This window comes from Chiroxiphia lanceolata, chromosome 4, assembly GCF_009829145.1.
Source record: "Chiroxiphia lanceolata isolate bChiLan1 chromosome 4, bChiLan1.pri, whole genome shotgun sequence".
Lineage (NCBI taxonomy): Eukaryota > Metazoa > Chordata > Aves > Passeriformes > Pipridae > Chiroxiphia > Chiroxiphia lanceolata.
The window spans coordinates 29758891-29778104 of NC_045640.1; the positions used below are offsets into that span (position 1 = coordinate 29758891).

Here is a 19214-nt window from a genome sequence, read left to right on the forward strand (position 1 = left end):
TACCTGCATCCTGTATGCAGAAACTTCAGCCTGTAATTGAAAGAAACTATACTTTGAACCTAGTACTGTGTGTTGTTTTCAGATGGATGAAGGGAACAACTGTTTCAGAAAAGTGCAAATATCTTTGGAACATGAAAAGAAAAGAGGAAAAGGAGAACCCTTTGATTCCCAAATGTCCAAGTTGCTTACAAAAGGGGACTTTTAATATAAAGTCAACTAGACTTCTGAAAATTTTTTTATGCTTTCGAGGCAGAACTCTGGCAGAAATTGTAAGTTCTTCCTACTTAAAAGTGCAAAGAGGAGAACATATAACTCCCTGGACTCCTTTTTATCTTAACAGTGTTTTTTTTCTGCCATTTCTGCCAGTGCTGTAACAGAATAGTTAATGAAATAAAGACCTTCAGCGATAGATAATCATCAGTAGATATGTAAATACAAAAGGGAACAGAAGTAATAAACTATTGTTTTCCTATGTTTCTTGCAAATAAGCAACTTATTTCAAATGAGAAAAGCTATTTAATGAGACCTATGACATCTTTCAGCATACTTTGAGATGTAAACCTTACCAGATTCAGCTAAATAGTCCTAGTGCTTCTCCCTTGATCTTTACCTGCAAGAAGGTGTTCCTACTTGTTGTGTGTATTTTAACACCCAGTCTTTCTTTCTTCTATCCCTATCCTTCTTCTGAGCAAGCAGGACCAAGTGATAAAATAATCATATGAAGAATTCTGTTCTCCCGCCTTCCTACTTCCTCAGTTGGGGTAATCCCTGGAGCATTTCTCATTCTAGCAAGGAGCTTTGAAAGAGTACTCAGATTAAGGTTTTCAGTATCTACCATCAGATTACTGAATACACAAGTAAGACACTACCAAGATATTTTCAAAAGTAATTCAGAATCTACGTGCTCTGATTTCCCCTTACTGTATTTCCAAGAAATTATCCACAGGATGTGTTAAACAATGTGAGAAACCTGTCAAAGATTATTTTTTTCCTTTCTTAAGAATAGAGAAGTCTCAAAACACCCTGAAATCCCTATGCATGTTGAAACATCACTCAACATTGGCAACAGCAAAACAAGAACTTTCTTGAACTGCTTTTGTATTGGCAAAAGACTAAAAGAGGAATCAGAAAAGTTGCATGTTACTGTGTGACAGAGTTCCACAATGAGCCAATACAGTTTGGTTTTAATGGTTTGGAAGCTGGATATGAAATTGACTTTATTATTTTCTGTCATGTTTTTTGCTCTCCACCTTAAGCCTATCACCCCACTGATTCTACAGTCAGATATTGAATTGTTGAATATTTTGTTATTCAGCATATTGACCATGTGAGTTTATGGTGAAAATAAACTCATTGCTCCTGTTTAGCAGAAAACTCTATACCTAATTTCACTTTTTCTAGCTAAACCTGCCAATAGCAGCAAATGCAGAATTTTAAATATTGTAATCTGAAAATTCCTTCAGGCTTCCAAGGGTACCTGTCTTGGTCAATCATTTGAGGTGTTTTGAAACTCATCACATTTCAAAGAAATAGTGTATTTAATTCCATATAATCTTGCATTTACTCATTGTTACTTGTAAACTGTGTTGTACACTCCTGGGGCTATAGCATTGCAATATAAAATACTCTGGACTAAGAATGACAGCTCTGTAAAGAAAGTGCTAGCATTCTGCAGGATCACAGATTATTGGGAGATTAATTCCATCAACTACTCCTCTCCCTACTCTGAATGAAACCCTACTTCTTTTTCACATTGCAGTGTTCAGACTCAATGGCCTACAATTCCTCACCAGTTGCCTCTCGTGTGCAGTTTTTGTGTCACCTATCAAACTACTATGGGATAATAAACTCTTCTGCCATTCACATACAGATAGTATTGTCTTCTGAGAGTGGGAACCCAAGACTTCAGAATGACTTTGGAAAACCAAAGGATCTCCTAGCTTTTCATCTCAAGCAGTACCCTGCTTGCCTTTCTGTATTCTGTGTGGCAATACTTTGCTATTAATTTCTATGTAATCTATCTGTATTATTTAAAATACTATAATCATATTTCAGTATTTATTGGGTTGTAAGGTACAGGGGATATCTCAAGTATCATTTTGGGTTGCTTGGATTTTACTTCTCTTTTAAAATAGGGATAGTCCAAAAATACCATAAAGATGGTTCAGTAAAAGAAGGTAAATAAAAAAAAGATTTCAGAGCCCAAGTTATGTTTTAGGGAATAAAAACAGGTAAATAAAAATTTTGTTAATCTCTGTATAACACAGAAAGGTTCTTCAGTTAGTTTGAAGAAAATAAAAAGTGGCAACACACTGGAATGTAAAATTTCTATTTATAGAAAGCCCAACAAACTAGAAGCCTGTGCCATTCAATTAACAATTTACAACACCTTCATTGTATAGTGCAGTGCAGAGAGTAGAAGGCTGTTTCATTTCTGTGTTTCCAGACGCGTGTCATTTCCAACCCCATATTTAATAGTGTGTAACTGCCTGAAGGGGAGAGATCAGAATGTGTGGCATGTCTCACTGAGAGGAATTTTGTGCATTAAAAAACCCCAAACCATGCTCTTTCAACTATTAAACAGAGAACTAACCAGAACCCTTGCTTCCACCCCAGCTTTGAAGTCAAAAAAAAAAAAAAAGAGGAAAAAAAAAGGAAAGACGAGAAAAAGAAAAAAAGAAAGTAAGCAGTAAGAGATGGAAGAGTGAGAGACAGAGACAGAAATTGCAAGAGATGGGGAGAAGAAGAGCACAGGAAGGAAAAAAATCCATTACAAGAGAGGTATATATGAAGGAAAAAAAGAAATGGTTTTCCATGATGTCACTCACAGCATGTCTGTGTCTGGAAAAGCACTTGAAAAGGCAGACACGGATTTATTCCATTCCAGTAATGCTAACTATTCATGCCACGTTTTCAAACCATATTCCAGAAGTAAAGAATACCATGTACAAGGCATAAAAGAAGATAATTATTTCTTCAGTATCAACAAGCTGATTTGACCAAGCTGATAATCTAGGAATTGTCATTTCCCCTTTATCATTTAGAATCCATTTTTTTCCAATTTCCGCCTACTTTGCAATCTGTTTCCCCTCCTCCCCACTTCTTGCTGTTTTGTTCTTTTATCTCTCACCCCCTTAAAGAAGCTGATGTAAGGTTTTTTCCTTCCTTCTTTATGTGCATGCTTCTACTTTCCTGTGCTCTCCATCTACTGGCAGAAAGATTAAACTGTTGTCACTGCTTTTCTAACTCAAATTCTGTCTCCGTCCCCTCGTTCTGTGCTGCTTTATTTGTCTTGGATGCAAGCCTGAAATTCTTTCTTAGTTAAAACACAGGAAATTCTCACCAAAAGGAATATTTACATACTACATTGTTTCTTTCCCTTTTAATACAGCTTTTCTTTCCTGAGGTTTTGCATATTCTCTCTTTAGCTAAATGAACATTATTCCCCTCCCCCCCAAATCACACTTAAAATAACCACAACTGCAAGCAGAGACATGAATTAGGGAGGCTGAATTCAATACTAGCAAGACTGACAGCTTAAACAATTATTAGTGATGTACTTGTCCCCAAAGGCACTGGTCTTCAGTCCATGGCCTAGAAAACATTGAATACCTATGTTTGCTCTAAGTGCCAATATTCTACCTTGCTCAAGTCACAGGTAGACACGTTGTCCAGTGTTATATTAGAAGAAGAGAAGAAATTCAAATGCTTATAGAAATAGACAAAGCTATGGCTGTACAATTGTTCCAGTGATCTCACTAGGACTGATCTGGTGAAAGACAGCCATGGACCATGGGGAAAAGAGAAAGTGTAGTTTGGAGTAGAGTTGGTACAACTTGGTATTAGCAACCGTGATGACTTTAACACAAGATAAAAAAAACAGAATAAAACCCAGAAAGGCGGAAAATTCAAAGAAAATAGAAGAAAAGGAGGAGAAAAAAAAAGAGAGAGAAAGAGAAAACAGAAAGAAGAAACAAAAAGGAAAAAAAAAAGAAAAAGAAGAAAGACAAAAGAGAAGAAACAGGAAAAAGACCACTTTAATGACTCAGGAGTATAGTTAAGCTAAAGTAAATCATAATTTTAAGATAATGCTGATCTTTCCTGTTTTTATATACACAATTCTGCCAAAAGGGATTTACATTTCATAACATCGCAACATGGGCCAAAGTTCCATCAAACACTAAACTTTTGGATATGAATATTAGAAGATTAGTTGAAAACAGTTTTGCAGTAATACTACTTTATAATAAATAGAACAATTCCTGTCTTGTTGGGACAACTTTTTTAGTATCAATTTAAATGGTCACTAATAGTTATTATCATTATTGGAGACTAACGTGGCAGATATTCAAAGCAGTATGTTTCTGAATAATTTTTTGGCAGCTCAAATGTGATTGCTGTACCTGCAATCATTGTGCATCTCACCTGTTTTTTATGACAGTACTGCATGGGACAGCTGGACAATTCGAATCCCCTCCTTGAATCACACAAAGGAGGAGACAGAAAGCAATTGCAATTCTAGGCCAGCATGACCTTTCAAATGAACTGAAATAACACTATTTTTTCCATCTTCAAAACACTCTGATCTTTCCATTCTCCTGAATTGCTGAGGGGTAAGAAAAGTGTCCAGTGGGTCTCAGTCACAAGATGATTTTCAATATCGGCTATTTGGTTTGACTGCTTCTCTCCCAGTGATCTAATTCCTAGGGAGATGTAATAAGCACTCACAAAATCTCACAAACAACAGTTTGTTCCCAGCTGAAACTCTTGTGCAACACTGCTGGACTGAGCAAAGTTGCAGCCTTTTGTCACCTATTGGTCTGCTGGCAAAAAGTTCAAGTTTTTTCATAGTTTTAAGGCCCCTTATCCCCAGTTTCCATAAAAGCTGCAACCTAGCTTTCTACAGCAAGTCTCCAAGTACCTCTCTTCCTTTCCATTCCTTCATACTGTTCAGCAAGTACCTTTCTGAAATTCCCTTTCTAGTGATTCTGAAGGTATCTTGAGTTATTACTGAATAGGATGGAAAGAGTCACAAATGTATGAATATTTCTATTTCTGTGGTGTTTTGACACAGGACATTTTCTGCTCAGTTAAACACAGTAAGATGATCTACAACACTGTTTTAAGCAATTACAAGTAAATGCATTAAAAGTCCTTATGCTGGTCTTCTGCATGTGGTGAAATTTATGCTCCAACATATCTTCCAAGTATTTCCTTTCAGAGAGACAGAATTCTAAAAATAGTGAGATGTACAGATGTAATAACTGATGCAATATATCTCAGTACATTTTTAACAGAAAATTTCAGATTCCTTCTTTTCATCAGAATTTCCCAGTAATGTTTGGCATTTATTAATTGCTACGAAAGGCTCTATCAGACATGAAACAGAGAAGGCAGATGTCAGTAGGACAAGTTATACTGAGATAAAACTCTATGCAAGAGAAACAGTTTACATGCAAGAGAAATAGCCCATATAAGGGCTTCCATGTCCAGCTGTCAATGGTTCTGAGCATGTCTATGGTTGTATTGGATCAATCTAGACCATTTTCCTCTCCCCGGACCTGTAGTAGATCAGAGGATGTGTATAAAAACATGGAAATCCCAGTGACAAGCTGTGATTCTTGAGTCAAATGCAACTCCTCCATCAGGATTTTGTTGAATGACTGACAGTAAGACTGTGATGATAATGTACAGAAGTTTCCATCTGCTATTTTGATGGGTTACAAACTTTATCCTAGAAAAATGTCTAGGCACATTTTGAGACCAATTTACTTTTACCTTCCAAAACATTAGGAAGTTTCACAGATTTAACCTTTTAAAAATACTGTCCCTTATTTTTAAGAAGTAATGATTACTTCCTGTGTACCTCACCTATACCTATCACCATCTCCTCCAGTGATCACTTTTGCAAACATTAGCTGATATCAAAGCTAATGAAATTCCACTCAGATGTATACACCTCTGAATTGCAGCAATTTAAACAACAAAAAAAATCTGTTATTAAAACTCAGTGCTTAATGACTTTGTTTTTCTTCAAGGAAATAAATTTCTTAAAGCCATTGACATAAGAATGACATATTGACATACTTAGCAGCAATTTTCCACAGGCTTCTAACTAACAGGGATTTAACAATTTTCCCCATCTTTGCACATGCATGTAACAAGAATCTCATAGTTGAGCTCAGAATTGGAGTTCTTCAATGCAGAAATGCACTATGTAGGTTACATACTGACATGGAAAATTTGCAAAGTATTTAAAAAACCCCCAAACACAATGATATAAAAAACAAACAGAATGATATAAATGTCAGATAGGCTTTTCTTGGTAGGTGCTGAAAAAGACTTAAAATTTCATACTGACATACCGTTAAACATATTTAAGTAACTTCAAGAAAGAAAGGAGAAACTTGGTAAGGATTCAACTCAATCCATATGGAAGAGTACAGAAGACAGTTTTAAACTAAACTTATCAGGTAATAAAATTGGAGAACAAATGGGAACATTTCACATAGTGTCTGACATTCAGAACATATTGCTATGGAAAGCAAATCCTAGCAAACTCTCAAAATTCAGACTTGACCAGCTTCGTATCAGTGTTGTTTAAATAAAAAAAAATTGCTGATATTCTGACATTCTATAAGACCTACCATGGCTAGAGAAACGGAGCCTTCTCCTATTGATTTTCTATGAGGAAAAGATTTCCTTATAAAGAACGTTTTTAATAAGCTTTAAATTTTTTTTTTAAAGTGTAAATATACCTAAGTTTACACACAGTGAAATTTTGCTTTCTTCCTTCCCAAGTTAATATCTAATATAGTAGGCTGAATCCCTGTCCTCAACACCACTAGTCTGCAAAATCAGCCTATGTCTGATAAAAGAGTATTCAAGATAGTGTTATCAGCAAGCCCATCTGAAATTTGCTATTTGCTATGTTTTGAAAGTTCTTTAGGCTCTTCCTCTTGAACAAAGGGAATATCAATGTCCACCTACTGTTTCCATCACCATAATATTTAAGCTAACCCTCTAACCTAATGGTTACAAATAGCTTTTAGAAGAAGTCATTTACTTACAATTTTCACTTGGAAGATTCCAGTAAATGAGACAGTATATGAATATCCACAAACCACTGAAAGGAGACAAGGCTGCCAGGAGACTTATCTGGCAGTAAGTATCATGAGAAGCATCTATTTGCTTGCAAGGAGTGCAAATAACTAAACAGGTTATTTTATCCATGCACAACAGATAAAACACTTTTTTTTCCTACTTGCAAATTGATGTCTGCATATTTCTTTCCTTTTCCAATATAAACATTGCTTTGGGAACTACTTCTAAGTCAATACGCGACTTAGAAATTTTCACTGACAATTTTTTTCCTCAGTCAAAACATTTGGTTATCAAAGTTACAATGAGTAATTTCTAAATGTCAACTGAAAAATAGACAACTGACTAATAAAACGCGATTTATTTATGCATGGCAATTTTTTTGTTAGATATTCTATAAATGTCAAACCCAAGTCAGTAATATGTTGCATACATCTTCATTAATATCAGTTTTCAAATAGCAAGGACTAAACTATGTTATTCAGAATAAGAAACTATGGTAACAAATGCTTTTTGCAATACTTAAGTAATGTTATTTATTTATCTGACACCGAAAGGTATATTTATCATTAAAAATAGCAGTAAATTCACCTAAAAGTAATATCTAAACTTCACAATTTTTCCTAAAAGTTTATACTAATTTCTAGCTTGTTCTTAGAACAAGCTTCAGCTATTCCCTAGATAATCCTGGGATGCATAGCAGTAAATCAGGGGGAGAATTATAAATTGGTGAGATGGTGTTCTTTGCTTCACAGTCATTAGTTTAGAAAGAGTTCTGAAACCCAAAAGAAATGTTCTAAGTAATTAATTCTTTATTATGTATGTGTTTTTCCAGAACACCTCTATTCATAAGCTAAATAGAAAATGTCCTTTTATTTCCCCCAGATTCACAGTAATTTAGAGTATGAGCCTGAATTCTTGTATTTCACGTTCCAGTTCTTATGATAGTCTTGTGTTCCAGAGACCCTCTTTGCTGAAATTCAGCCTATCATCATTTTTATGCAGACACCTGACAGTCTTTTGGACCAGGGTATTTGGCAGGACTGAAGTCACAATGTTACCTCAGTGGTACATTGAGACAGTCAAATAATTAACATATGGAATGGTTTGTCTTGACTTTTATAAAATGAGGCACTAGCAATTCTTCTGTGCATCACACAGTTGTTTCAAACTATGACTCTCATTTACATCATGAACCCAAATAGAAACTTGGGCTACCCTGTTCTGAATGTCTACAATAGAATCATAGAGTCATTTGGGCTGGAAAAGACCTCTGAGACCATTGAGTCAAACCATTAACCCAGCACTGCCAAGTCCATCACTAAACCACGTCCCTAACTGCCACATCTACACAAATATCTCCAGGGATGGTGACTCAGTCATTTCCCTGGGCAACATATTCCAATGCTCAACAGCCCTTTTGGTGAAGAAATTTTTTGTAAAATCCAGTCTAAACTATTATTTATTAATCAATGGCATATGAATCAATTCTTTGAAGGTAGTCATAATAGGCATAATGGAAGCTTCACAATGTTTGGGAAAGGTTACTTACGATTTTTCTTTATGTTTTTCGTATTTGGTATTCTGTGTGTATTTATTAGCCACTGGTCTTGTGGAATGTGTCCCTGGCCATGGCAGTGAGGTTGGAACTAGATGATCTTTAAGGTCCCTTCCAACCCAAACCATTCTATGATTCTAGCTTTAGCAATAGCAAGCACATGGCATTGGGAGGAACATTCCGTGTCCTTATAGTAATTCATTTTGATCATTAAACCTTTTAACTGAGGCACAAAGCATTAATTCTGCAGTCTTGTTGAGATAAACACATTTACTCCTATGAGAAAATGGATTTAACTGAATGCACAATGAGGCTAAAGTGAGGCTGAAGTTTGAAATTGTGTAACTTTAGATGATTCACATGACTGATGTTCAGATGATTTGTTCTTAGAGAACTTGGAAAACTCTCTCTCTCTGCATCTGCTTGTGATCATTTAACAACAACACTGATAATTTCCTGCTATTAAACCTTGAGTATTTAAATTTAGGATACATAAAAGGATATCAGTCCTGAGAGTAACACAATAAAATTCCTCCCGTCACAGATTTTAGTTTCCATTTCTCAAATATAGATATAGTATTTCTAATAAACACAACGTTCATGTGCAAGAACATAACAGATTTGATTTCAGGTGTCAGTAAGTCTAATTTACAATGAATAAGTGGTAATGCAAACCACGGGTTTAGGAATTGTCTTGCCCAGGCCCAAATGTAAACAGGATGTTAGAGAGCCCGAACTGCAATTTCTAGATTCCCTACCACAGTAAAATTAACAAAAATTATAATTCCTTCAGGTTTTGTTTTTTGTTTGTTTGTTTGTGGTTTTTAGTTTGTTTTGGGGATTTTTTTGTTTGTTTTTTCTTTTTGTTCATGCAGAAAAGATGCAAGATATGTTCACAAATCTGAGCTCATCTTGAGTAATTTTGACCTCTTAGTCTGTTTCACTACAGGCAGACATAACCATAACACATTTGATTAACACATTACATTAACACATTTGACTAACACATTTAAGCATGATACCTTTAAATATAAACAGAACCTTACTTACATTTTTGTATTGAACTACTTGAATATTGGCAACTTCAGGTATCATTATTACCTTATTATTAATTTTTCTTACAGAGAAGATGTTCCCTATTCTCATTCACAAGAGGTTTGAATAAAATGAGAAAAATGAAAACCACTGTGAATTTTGCAAAACAAAGAGAGACTGTCTGTCAGGAAGGCTGTGCACTGTAGGGTATTTTTCCTCCCAGTATACCAGACTTGATGGTCTCAAACCCACATTCCTCTTACGGTGGTACACATGCAGTTGTGATATTATGTTGTGTCAGTAATTATGTAGCTGGTTGGAAATGAGATATGACTTTTAGGAATACCAGCCCTTAATACACTTAATGTATAAATAAATTATTGCATGTGTGAATATAAAATTCCTAATGTGAAACTTGCATTTTAAGGGAGTCATCTAAAATCTTCCAATCATCTTCTGTTAATTAAGAGCTGAATTTATCCTCCATTATTATAAAATCAAATCCTATTAAGACTAAGTGAAAATTTTTTAGCATTTCTGAAAGTATCCCCATCCACTACAATTTCCTTTAAAACTTCATTATCACAGAAAAATGTCGGCCTTTAGTCTCTTATATCTAATAAATATTCAGAATACGTCTGAATAAGATGAAAATCCTGTGTAAGCGCCTGATGTCCCCTGCCCAGCGCAGGTCATTTAAAAGAGCTAGACACCAGGTGGCAGCATACGGTGAAAAAAATGTACTTAACATTAGTAACAGCGCAATTAGCGATGTTACTGCTGAAGAAGTCATAAACTTTTGCTTCAGTTTATAAAAATTGGTTATTGTACACAATCAGAATGATATAGGGTTGAAGACAGCGTCAGCAACTCTGCAGAAGGAAGAAAACATGAGGAAAAAACCTGTGTATAAGCATGGCTGCTACAAACAAGAAGAGACAGAAATGTAAATGAACAACTTCAGCCCAATACATGCATTTCCTGGGTTGTGCTGTAGCCATATAAAATTGCACTGTGAATTTATGTTGGTAACTCAGGATTCAACACTGAGGGACAGAAAAAGTGTGAGAGAGACTCTTCCTGACCAAAGCAGCACTGTCAAAGGTGTCATGACTGGATTCAGTGGTTTTCGTTCAAATTGTAGGAGTGGATTGCTCTCATTGAAAAAAAAAAGAAAAAAAAAAAAGGCTCACCTTTAAGATTTATGGTGCTTAAAAGATTTCACAGAACAAAAAGACAAAAAGCTCTGCCATTTCACTTGAAAAAAATAAATACACTTGGGATTAACATAGGAAGATGTACTTAAAACAAAATGCTCATTCCTTTGGGGAACAAGCCAGAGTCAAAGAAAATTTTTGAGAAGTTCATGTAACAAATACAGCATAACGCTGCTGTTTTCTTATACGTGATTGACAGATGTAACTTCATGGTAATTTGCTTTCTGTAGGGTGAAATAACAGGCTAATAGAATTCAAGTGAGTATGTGATTGTGTGAAAAGTTACTTTCATGATTTATTGTCTTGCCGTGTTTTCTAAAACGCTTTCTTTTAAACATAGATATGAAAGACAATATTACTTGGTCAGGTCTAGAGAAGTCTTTTCTCATCTTCTGTTCATAAAAATTATCAGTTTTAAAGGAACAATATTTGAATTAATAGTAAGAGTCTTTCTCCCTGATGCTTACTAGAATAACTTCCAGTTTTGCCTGAATGAGTAAAATAAGAATTCAAGGAACACTATAATAGCAGCAAAATTTAGAAAAGTGATATGAGGACCTAGATAAAAAGTAAAATTTAACATAAAAGTATGATTCAGTCATCAAAATCTTTCAAATCAAATCACCAAACCTTTCAAATTGCTGACCCATTGTGAAAAATTTGTCAGGACAAATTCACTGACATAGTCTGCATGTGTTTGCATACTTCATAGTTCTTTCAATTTACTATAAAGGATAATGCAGTAGAAAATGTAAGCAGTTCAAACTCTTGAAGTAATTCTAATAATTCTTCTTTGTGAATATTTAATTCTGAAATAAAGATTTCCTTGTACTTCTCATAAATTTTATCTTCTTTCCTAATTAAAAAACAGTCTAGTAAAGTAGGAAGAAACTTGAATTCTGCTTCTTAATCTACAAGTCTCAAAATCATTCTTCACAAAATGATTTGGCTTTCTTTAAAAAGATCAAATTTTAAAATATAATATGAATCAAAAGCATATGTGAAAGGCTAAATTATTTTAGTACAAGCAAATGAAAAGTTCGCAAATCTGTCATTAAGATAACACAACTGTCCCCATACAGTAACAAGATTTGTGAAAGTGGACTCCTGAGCTCATCCAAGGCTTCACTGATACTAGTAGCCATGCCTAAAGCCCATTCTAATGCTCAGACAAACTAGGTAATTTTATACTTCCAGGCATAACTGGTTCTTAAACCACCTTGAGAACTGGATGTATCTTAAATGAGTCATTATAGCTAATCTGAAAAACAATCTTCTCCTAGGTACCAGCTATTTTGGTGATAATAGATGCTTGATTACCTTTGCACAGTGTGATTAAGGCTAAATTGGACACTGTTGAAGCAGGAGGAACAAGACTGCCAAGAAAAGCAGTAGAAAATAATCATGGATTTTTTTTCTTTCACCTGAACAGAAAATAAATAGGCTTTGCAGAGCAGATGTTCAAGGACAAAAATTTGGCTACAACTTTAAGGCCTTAGTTGCTATTGCCCTTTTGCCAATTTTTTCGTATAGAGGAAGGTAAAAAAACCAGACTGCATAAAAAAGTCTTAATATACTAAAATCTTTGTCTGTTTGGGAGACTGATTAACAAAACCCCAGAATACAGAGATGTGTTAATGATAGAAGCATGAACATTTTTTACTCTGCAAACATAAGCAATATAAGGGTGCCAAAACCATTTCTTATTATCCCATCCTAAATTACATGAGAAATGTGCCTGTTCAGTCATGTGAAACCTTATTTCACAAGGGTTGTCCATATGTGCACCTTGCCAAACATGTACAGTTTGTGGATCAAGCACTCTACTGATCATATGATGCTATTTTACCCTGACCATGAAATATAAAAGTGACATCCTCAATTTAGGGCGAAGGCTATTCAGTTGTATGCTTCTCATAATCTCAAAAATACCAGCTACATTGGCATATCAAAGACTTTCATGTTGCACCCTGCAGAATCATAGAAAAGCCTTTCTAGAATGCTCTGGGGAGAATCCTGTTCTTTGTCATGCCCATATTCGGTAAGAAGTTTTCTGTGTGTGTGTGCATGCATGTGTATGGTTATATATATGGATATGTACTGTACACAGGCATTTACACTGACAAGAATGGATTTGACTATCCATACATGGATTTTCACGAAATGTAAATAACTTGTGCGTGAAAGTACACACACATACACTAATTTTTATTTAAAATAATATCTATTATTAATTTACAAAGAAAATTATAATTGATGCTGAATTTTTAAATATAGTTCTTTTTTCACATTTCATAAAATCTGCCCATGAAAATTTAAAACCTCCTGCTTTCCATAAACCAGTGACTGAATCATGTCCGCTTGGGTTATCAAACCAAATTCTGCTTATGGATTTTCCAGCACATTGTGATATTGTTTGAAATTGTTTGGTTTAAATCCATATAAAGCTGAATTAACATGAATGGACACAGCTTGTCTGTACACAGATTTCCTATTTGTGAGCTATATCTTATGTAGTTAATATAATTTACAAGTTCTTTATCAGGGACTAGATCTGAACCCATGTCTCCCTGCCCTGCCTTATTGTTCCCACTCCCCAGGTCTGCACATGATGTTGTGTTTTATCTTTACAGTCTGATTTTGATGCGTTCAGCAGTTTGCTATAGTTTGTTTAAAAATACCACATATCACTCCACAATATAACTAATTGCCGTTGTACTCCTGTTTATATACTATTAATAAACGCAACAAAAGAAGTTATCCTTGAAGACTAAGCATCTGGAATCCTTGAAGATCTGCAGTTGTAAACTCCAAAAAGGGAGTAAAATCTTTGAAACAGTCCATTACCATTAAAAAGTAGCTTGTTGAGTTTTCAGCGTAGAATAGATTTATTCCTATATCAGCTAGTCTGACAAAACAAACAAACAAACAAAAAAACCCAACCAAGCAAACAACAACAAAAAAAAAACAGATAAAGAAAAGCAAAAGCAAAACAAAAAAATCCCCCCAAGCTCCCCAAAATTATGAGGACAGCCTGTCTTACAGATAGAATACTATGCTTTTAGAATTTTCAGAGGAGATCGCTACATAGAAATCATCTGTACACAGACATCCCTGAAGTCTGCCCTGGACAGTGTTTCACGGACATGCCATTCAATATACCATTTTGAAACATTCATCCTGAGTAGATCCCAATGCTAAACATGACAGGAAGAATATGTGAACTTCTTTTCTACTAATATACGTTTGCAATCAAGCAATTAGCGGCAGTCTATCTGGCCATGCAGACCAGATGAACAACACAGGCAGAGACGCACAGGGCAAGAATGAAAGCTTATTTTCTTCTAGCACATTGCAAGAAAACTTATGCTTTCAAATTAAGTTTCACTGCAGGTAGGGAGGTGTATGAAGTTTTGAACAGTTGAAGCCACAGCGCACAGAGTACTGTTTGTGCTCAGTTTGTGGATCGGAAGGGTGCACAATCAAAACAATCTGAAAGCCCCAAGGCAAAAGGAGTAAAAAGAACATCTGAGAGGATCTTGTTTTCCCCAATTTGTAGGAGAACTACACTCCAGCAAAAATTATCCACTTTTTTGTACCTTATCCAACATACTATAAAAATGAAAATATGACCTTTATCTGAACATACTTACTTAAAAGAGCCTATCCCCAAATCCCCATGTAGACCATGGGGAGCTGCAGCCTGCAAAACTTTAGGAGAGAGTTGAATTTGGAGAAAATTTAACTTCACTTATCAAAAGTTTATAAAATTAAGTAGTAAAACAGTTGCAGATATGTTCATCAGAGTAAAAGTCAAACAAATGCTTACTGAAGGTGAATTAACACATAATATCTAAGTGAAAGGAAGTGACTCACACTTCTGCAAAGCCAGGTGCTAGGTTAGTAGAGAAACCTACATTTAAAAGGGATGTTTAACTCCTTAACAAGTGTCTGTGTGCTTCTCAGGATCTGGTAAATGGTATATCACCTTGTGGTATAACATATGTACTTATTTGAGAATTTGTGCTGCATTGTATGCAGTGACAGAGTGCAGAGCTCTCTGTTTTGCTATAGTTATGCACCAATGATAAATTACAAGGGAATTTATTTTTGTACAAGTGAACAATCCTAAATGTAAATGTTTATTAGAACTTTTGTTGCTGCCTCAATCAAAGGCATTAGTTAACTTGCTATTATTGCAGTGCAGTAAATGACAGTTGGCCTCTATTTTACTTTTTATAGATTTGTTCTAAACATATATATTTATGCTAACCACACTTTTTATTTTAATATTTTATCCCAGAATTTCTGCTGGTTACCAGAAGTATTTGAATTTGTGAACAGATGGAGCAGGAGTTGTGCTAAGACTTTTCAGTGTAGGCAAAGCTTAGAAGAGTCTAGATTTCTGTGCTTCTTGAGGCAGTAGAAATGGCAAGTGCAAGAGGGAACAAACAGTATGCCAGGAGTTTCTAGGACATCCAAGCTTTTTGGCATATGCTGATGGCTGAAGCATTATGAAGAAAGATTCTTCAAAAGATGGACAAAGGCAAAAGAAAGGAGCCTATATATATGTATCTAGGAATGGGTCTAGAAGGAGGTTCCTTGCCATATCTGAGCTCTCAGGCCGGCCCTTCCTCGCCACTGGGACCTGCAGAAAAGGGTCTGCTTGCTCAGAGTCTTCCCCCCGATCATAAGCATCTGAAACCACTTGCCAAATTTTGCCTTAGAATGACATTCTTCCTTCAGTAGGGTAATAGCTCTGCTTGCAGAACACAACAGTTTAACCTTTCAAGAGGACTAGGGTGACTGAGTTCAGCCATCATAAATCAAGCCACATAATTCAACCATCTTTTTCTCTGGCTGCATCCTCCATGAGATTTAGGAAACGTTCCAAGCAATACCACTTCCTAAATGAAATAGCTCCTATAATTTATTTTCTCATGTAAAAACTCAGCTTATTACAATCATCAGCTGTTAATAGTGGGTTTTTAAATGTGAAACTTCTAGGATTGTTTGCCACTCAAATGGCACTTTGAGACAACCTGCATTATTAGTCCTTTTTTTCTTACCGTCACACACATTCTGCTGTATCATCCAAGTAATGAATAGTATAATATTTCTTAATTTCACTTCCAAGCTGTAATCATGAGAGAAGTTAAAAAAATATAACCTTTGTACTCACCCCAGCCTTTGGTATAGCTCCAGAGCTGGCTACTGAAGAGGGAGATGCTAGGTCAGGAGCGTGAATGTTAGGAGATAAGTTTGTTTGTGACTGATTTACTGAAGCAACATCCACTCCACTTTCAGAACCAGATTCAACATCCTGTAAAAAAGTATTGCAAGTCTCTTTAGTAAATGTGAACATGAAATAAAAACTTACTTCTGCTAAATAATGGAAATATTTAGGCAAGCTCACTTAAATACATATGCTTAATTCTCTGTGTAAGAGTAATTTCCCCTACTCATTTCCATTACCTACACATTCATTTGCTGTCCTTTTCAATGTGGTGATTTCCATTAGCTGCTGTTCTGAAATTATAAATCACTGCTAACATCAAAGCTATAATTCCCATAAATGTTAGAATTCAAGGTAAGAAAAATCAGTTTGGGGCTGCAGAAGTTTGACATTTTCCTCTGATGTTCAGTATTTCCTGTGTTCTCCCACCTTCTGTCTCTGCAGCACTGCAAGCTAGCGAACATCTGTGAGCCATTACACAGCTGAAATGACATCACCATGCAGCAGTTTATACAATTCAGAGGTACAGCTCCCTAGTTTTTTGGAAATAGCAGACACTTATCAGCCAAATGCTATTTTTGATTAAAATGCCCTTACTTTTAATGATACTGATTACATTCCTCTTTTTGGGAATAAAAAGAAGATATATGGTAAGTTTTATTGTTGAGGAAGTAAAAATATAGTACGTGCTTTATTTACTGCATAGAGTGAGAGCAGGGGATTATACTGCTTGCAGATAAATTGTGACACATGTATGGCAAAGACCTGGCTGTGTGTAGAACCAGCCATACACTGTCAGGATTGTTAGCTGAGGAGCAGCCTGCTTGAATACAGCTACAGAGTACACAATAAAACCCCTGAACTATTAACTCCAGACAACTCTGTGCAGACAAAGCCCCAGTTTCCTAGTGCCAGTTTCCTAGAATAGGTGAAATATGAGGCAGCGACATCTCAGGAGTTCTGCTCCTGAACTGAAAAGATACAGCACCCTTTGATTTATTAATTCCAGTTAAGTCTGTGGTCTGCCAAACTAAAGCTGCCAATTAGACAGGTGTCTCTACACCATGTACACAAGTGTGTGGTTTTCTGAAAACGGTTAGAAGTTAGAGACAATGCTGCATTCTAGGTAGGACCATGTATTTGAGTCAGGTATTTCCTGCCAGTTAGTCCTCTGCAATGCGAAGCACTTGGAAATGCAGAAGTGTCATAGAAAGGCCTCTGTAGCAGTCAGTTTGGCTACAGCTGCTCTTAGAATTTTCTGCTTAGCAGAACTATGCTGCCACAGTACAGAATCGTGCTCCCTGCCCTGTCACCCATGTTTTTATATCACATTCAAATGCTTTGTTACTATAAAATCAATATGAGCCTGAACTCCAAACCTAAATGCCCTGAAAACCAGATCTTTTGATCCTCTAATACATAATAATCAAAGGCTCAACAAACCCCTAGAAAATTAGCATATATAGATAGCATATATACCATTTTTGATGCAAGCTGTCTTTCTGAATGGTTGCTTTGCTCTGATTATCATGCAGGCTTATTTACACAGATTACCTCAACTCACTTTATTGCTGTAAGAAATTAGCTAAAATGCTGGCACAGATTGGTGAGATACAGAGAACAGATATTAACAGTGTATTTCAGCTTTTCTGTGTCATCAGTGCTCAAGGAGATACTGTGAGAACATTGATATCCATGGGGAACATGTGTAACCGTTAAAAGAGAAATTATGTGATGTCCTTTAAAAATGATATATTTTAAAATCTTCACCTGATCAAACCTACTGAAACTTGAATACAGCTTTTTTTTCACCTGTAGACCACTCACTTAGCAATAATAAAGTCTGTCTTTAATAGGAAAAACTCCTCATTATTTTAAAGAAAATATCACTAACAAAAACAAATGACCTGAATGTTAGAGATCTTGGGGCAGTATTTCTCAAGTTTCTTGAATTGAAAAGCAGCTGCAGCACATGTGGATGAAATTAACAGGAAGCCTGCAGGAGAACACCTTGGGTCAGCCATTTCATGTTCTTCATAGTTATGTGTGTAAACATTTTACAGAAAAAAAGAGAATGCATCAGTCATGCTTGTGAGCTGTCCCATCTCCTTTCAGACTACTCTCAGCAAAGAATTGTCCATTTAAGTAAATAAAAAAGAAGACATTTAAATAATTAAAGTGCATGTTTCTGCCCAGAATCTTACTTTGAATGATAGAGAATTTTCTAAGTGTGTTTCCCACTAGTAGAAAAACAAGACCTGCAGCTCAGATTTACTTTCAGTTCTATTTAATGTCAAATGTTCTGAGACTGGTGTGATCCTGACTCTGTGCTGACTCTGCACTTGCAGTAAGTGATAATGAGAGAGCCAGACATTTTCTGAATCTTGTTATCTCCCTTTGTTTCATCTGGGAGTTCTGAAGCTCTCATTTATGAAATCATGCCAAAAGAAAGAATGGATACAAATATTACTGCCTTCAAAATTTATATACATGCAAAAAAAATACAAGTCAAATTCTTTACAAAAGGAGCTTGGGTTCTGAAATCAAAGAGTTGATAAATGTGAGGACTGAAAGAAAAAAGTAAAGTAAAAAAGGATTCTACTCAGAATAATAAGGAAATTGAGCAAATTGGCTTACAGGTATATGCCTTCGTTTATATGTTGGGGTGCTGGATGGGGAAGAGCTTGCACTGAGAGCATTTTCAATATCCTGGTCAAGCTGGTCCAGTTTCATAATTAACAGCACCATTGAATCCAGTCGTGAACGATCCCGATCTTCTGCTATTTCCTATGGAACAGAATTGAACAATACAATTGGTAAATCTGTTTCCTACGGAACATACAATTAATAAATCTGAAATGGCAATACTTGAAAAAAAAAAGCTTAAATTATAAAAGCTTTATTTCTTGATTTGACACGAAAGCACACTGAATAATAAGCAGAATATTTAGGGTTTTTTTGTAAAATACTGTTTTGTGTAACCAGTTTACTGAGTGTTGACTTACAGCTGGGAAAACATTTTATGTTAATGTTTAACATCCATCCATTATGGCAAGTAAATTTTTAA

At 35.5% G+C, this 19214-nt stretch overlaps 1 protein-coding gene across 3 annotated transcripts in view; it reads right to left on the reverse strand.

Annotated features, from left to right (window-relative positions):
• DLC1 (DLC1 Rho GTPase activating protein) overlaps nt 1-19214 on the reverse strand; it is a 260438-nt gene that overhangs the window by 155320 nt on the left and 85904 nt on the right. For all 3 annotated transcript variants that reach the window (XM_032685723.1, XM_032685722.1, XM_032685721.1), the window contains exons 3-4: nt 18785-18934; nt 16094-16234 (exon numbers count right to left, since the gene is read on the reverse strand). In XM_032685723.1, coding sequence (XP_032541614.1) covers nt 16094-16234; nt 18785-18934 — 291 coding nt within the window. The remainder of the gene's footprint in view (nt 1-16093; nt 16235-18784; nt 18935-19214) is intronic.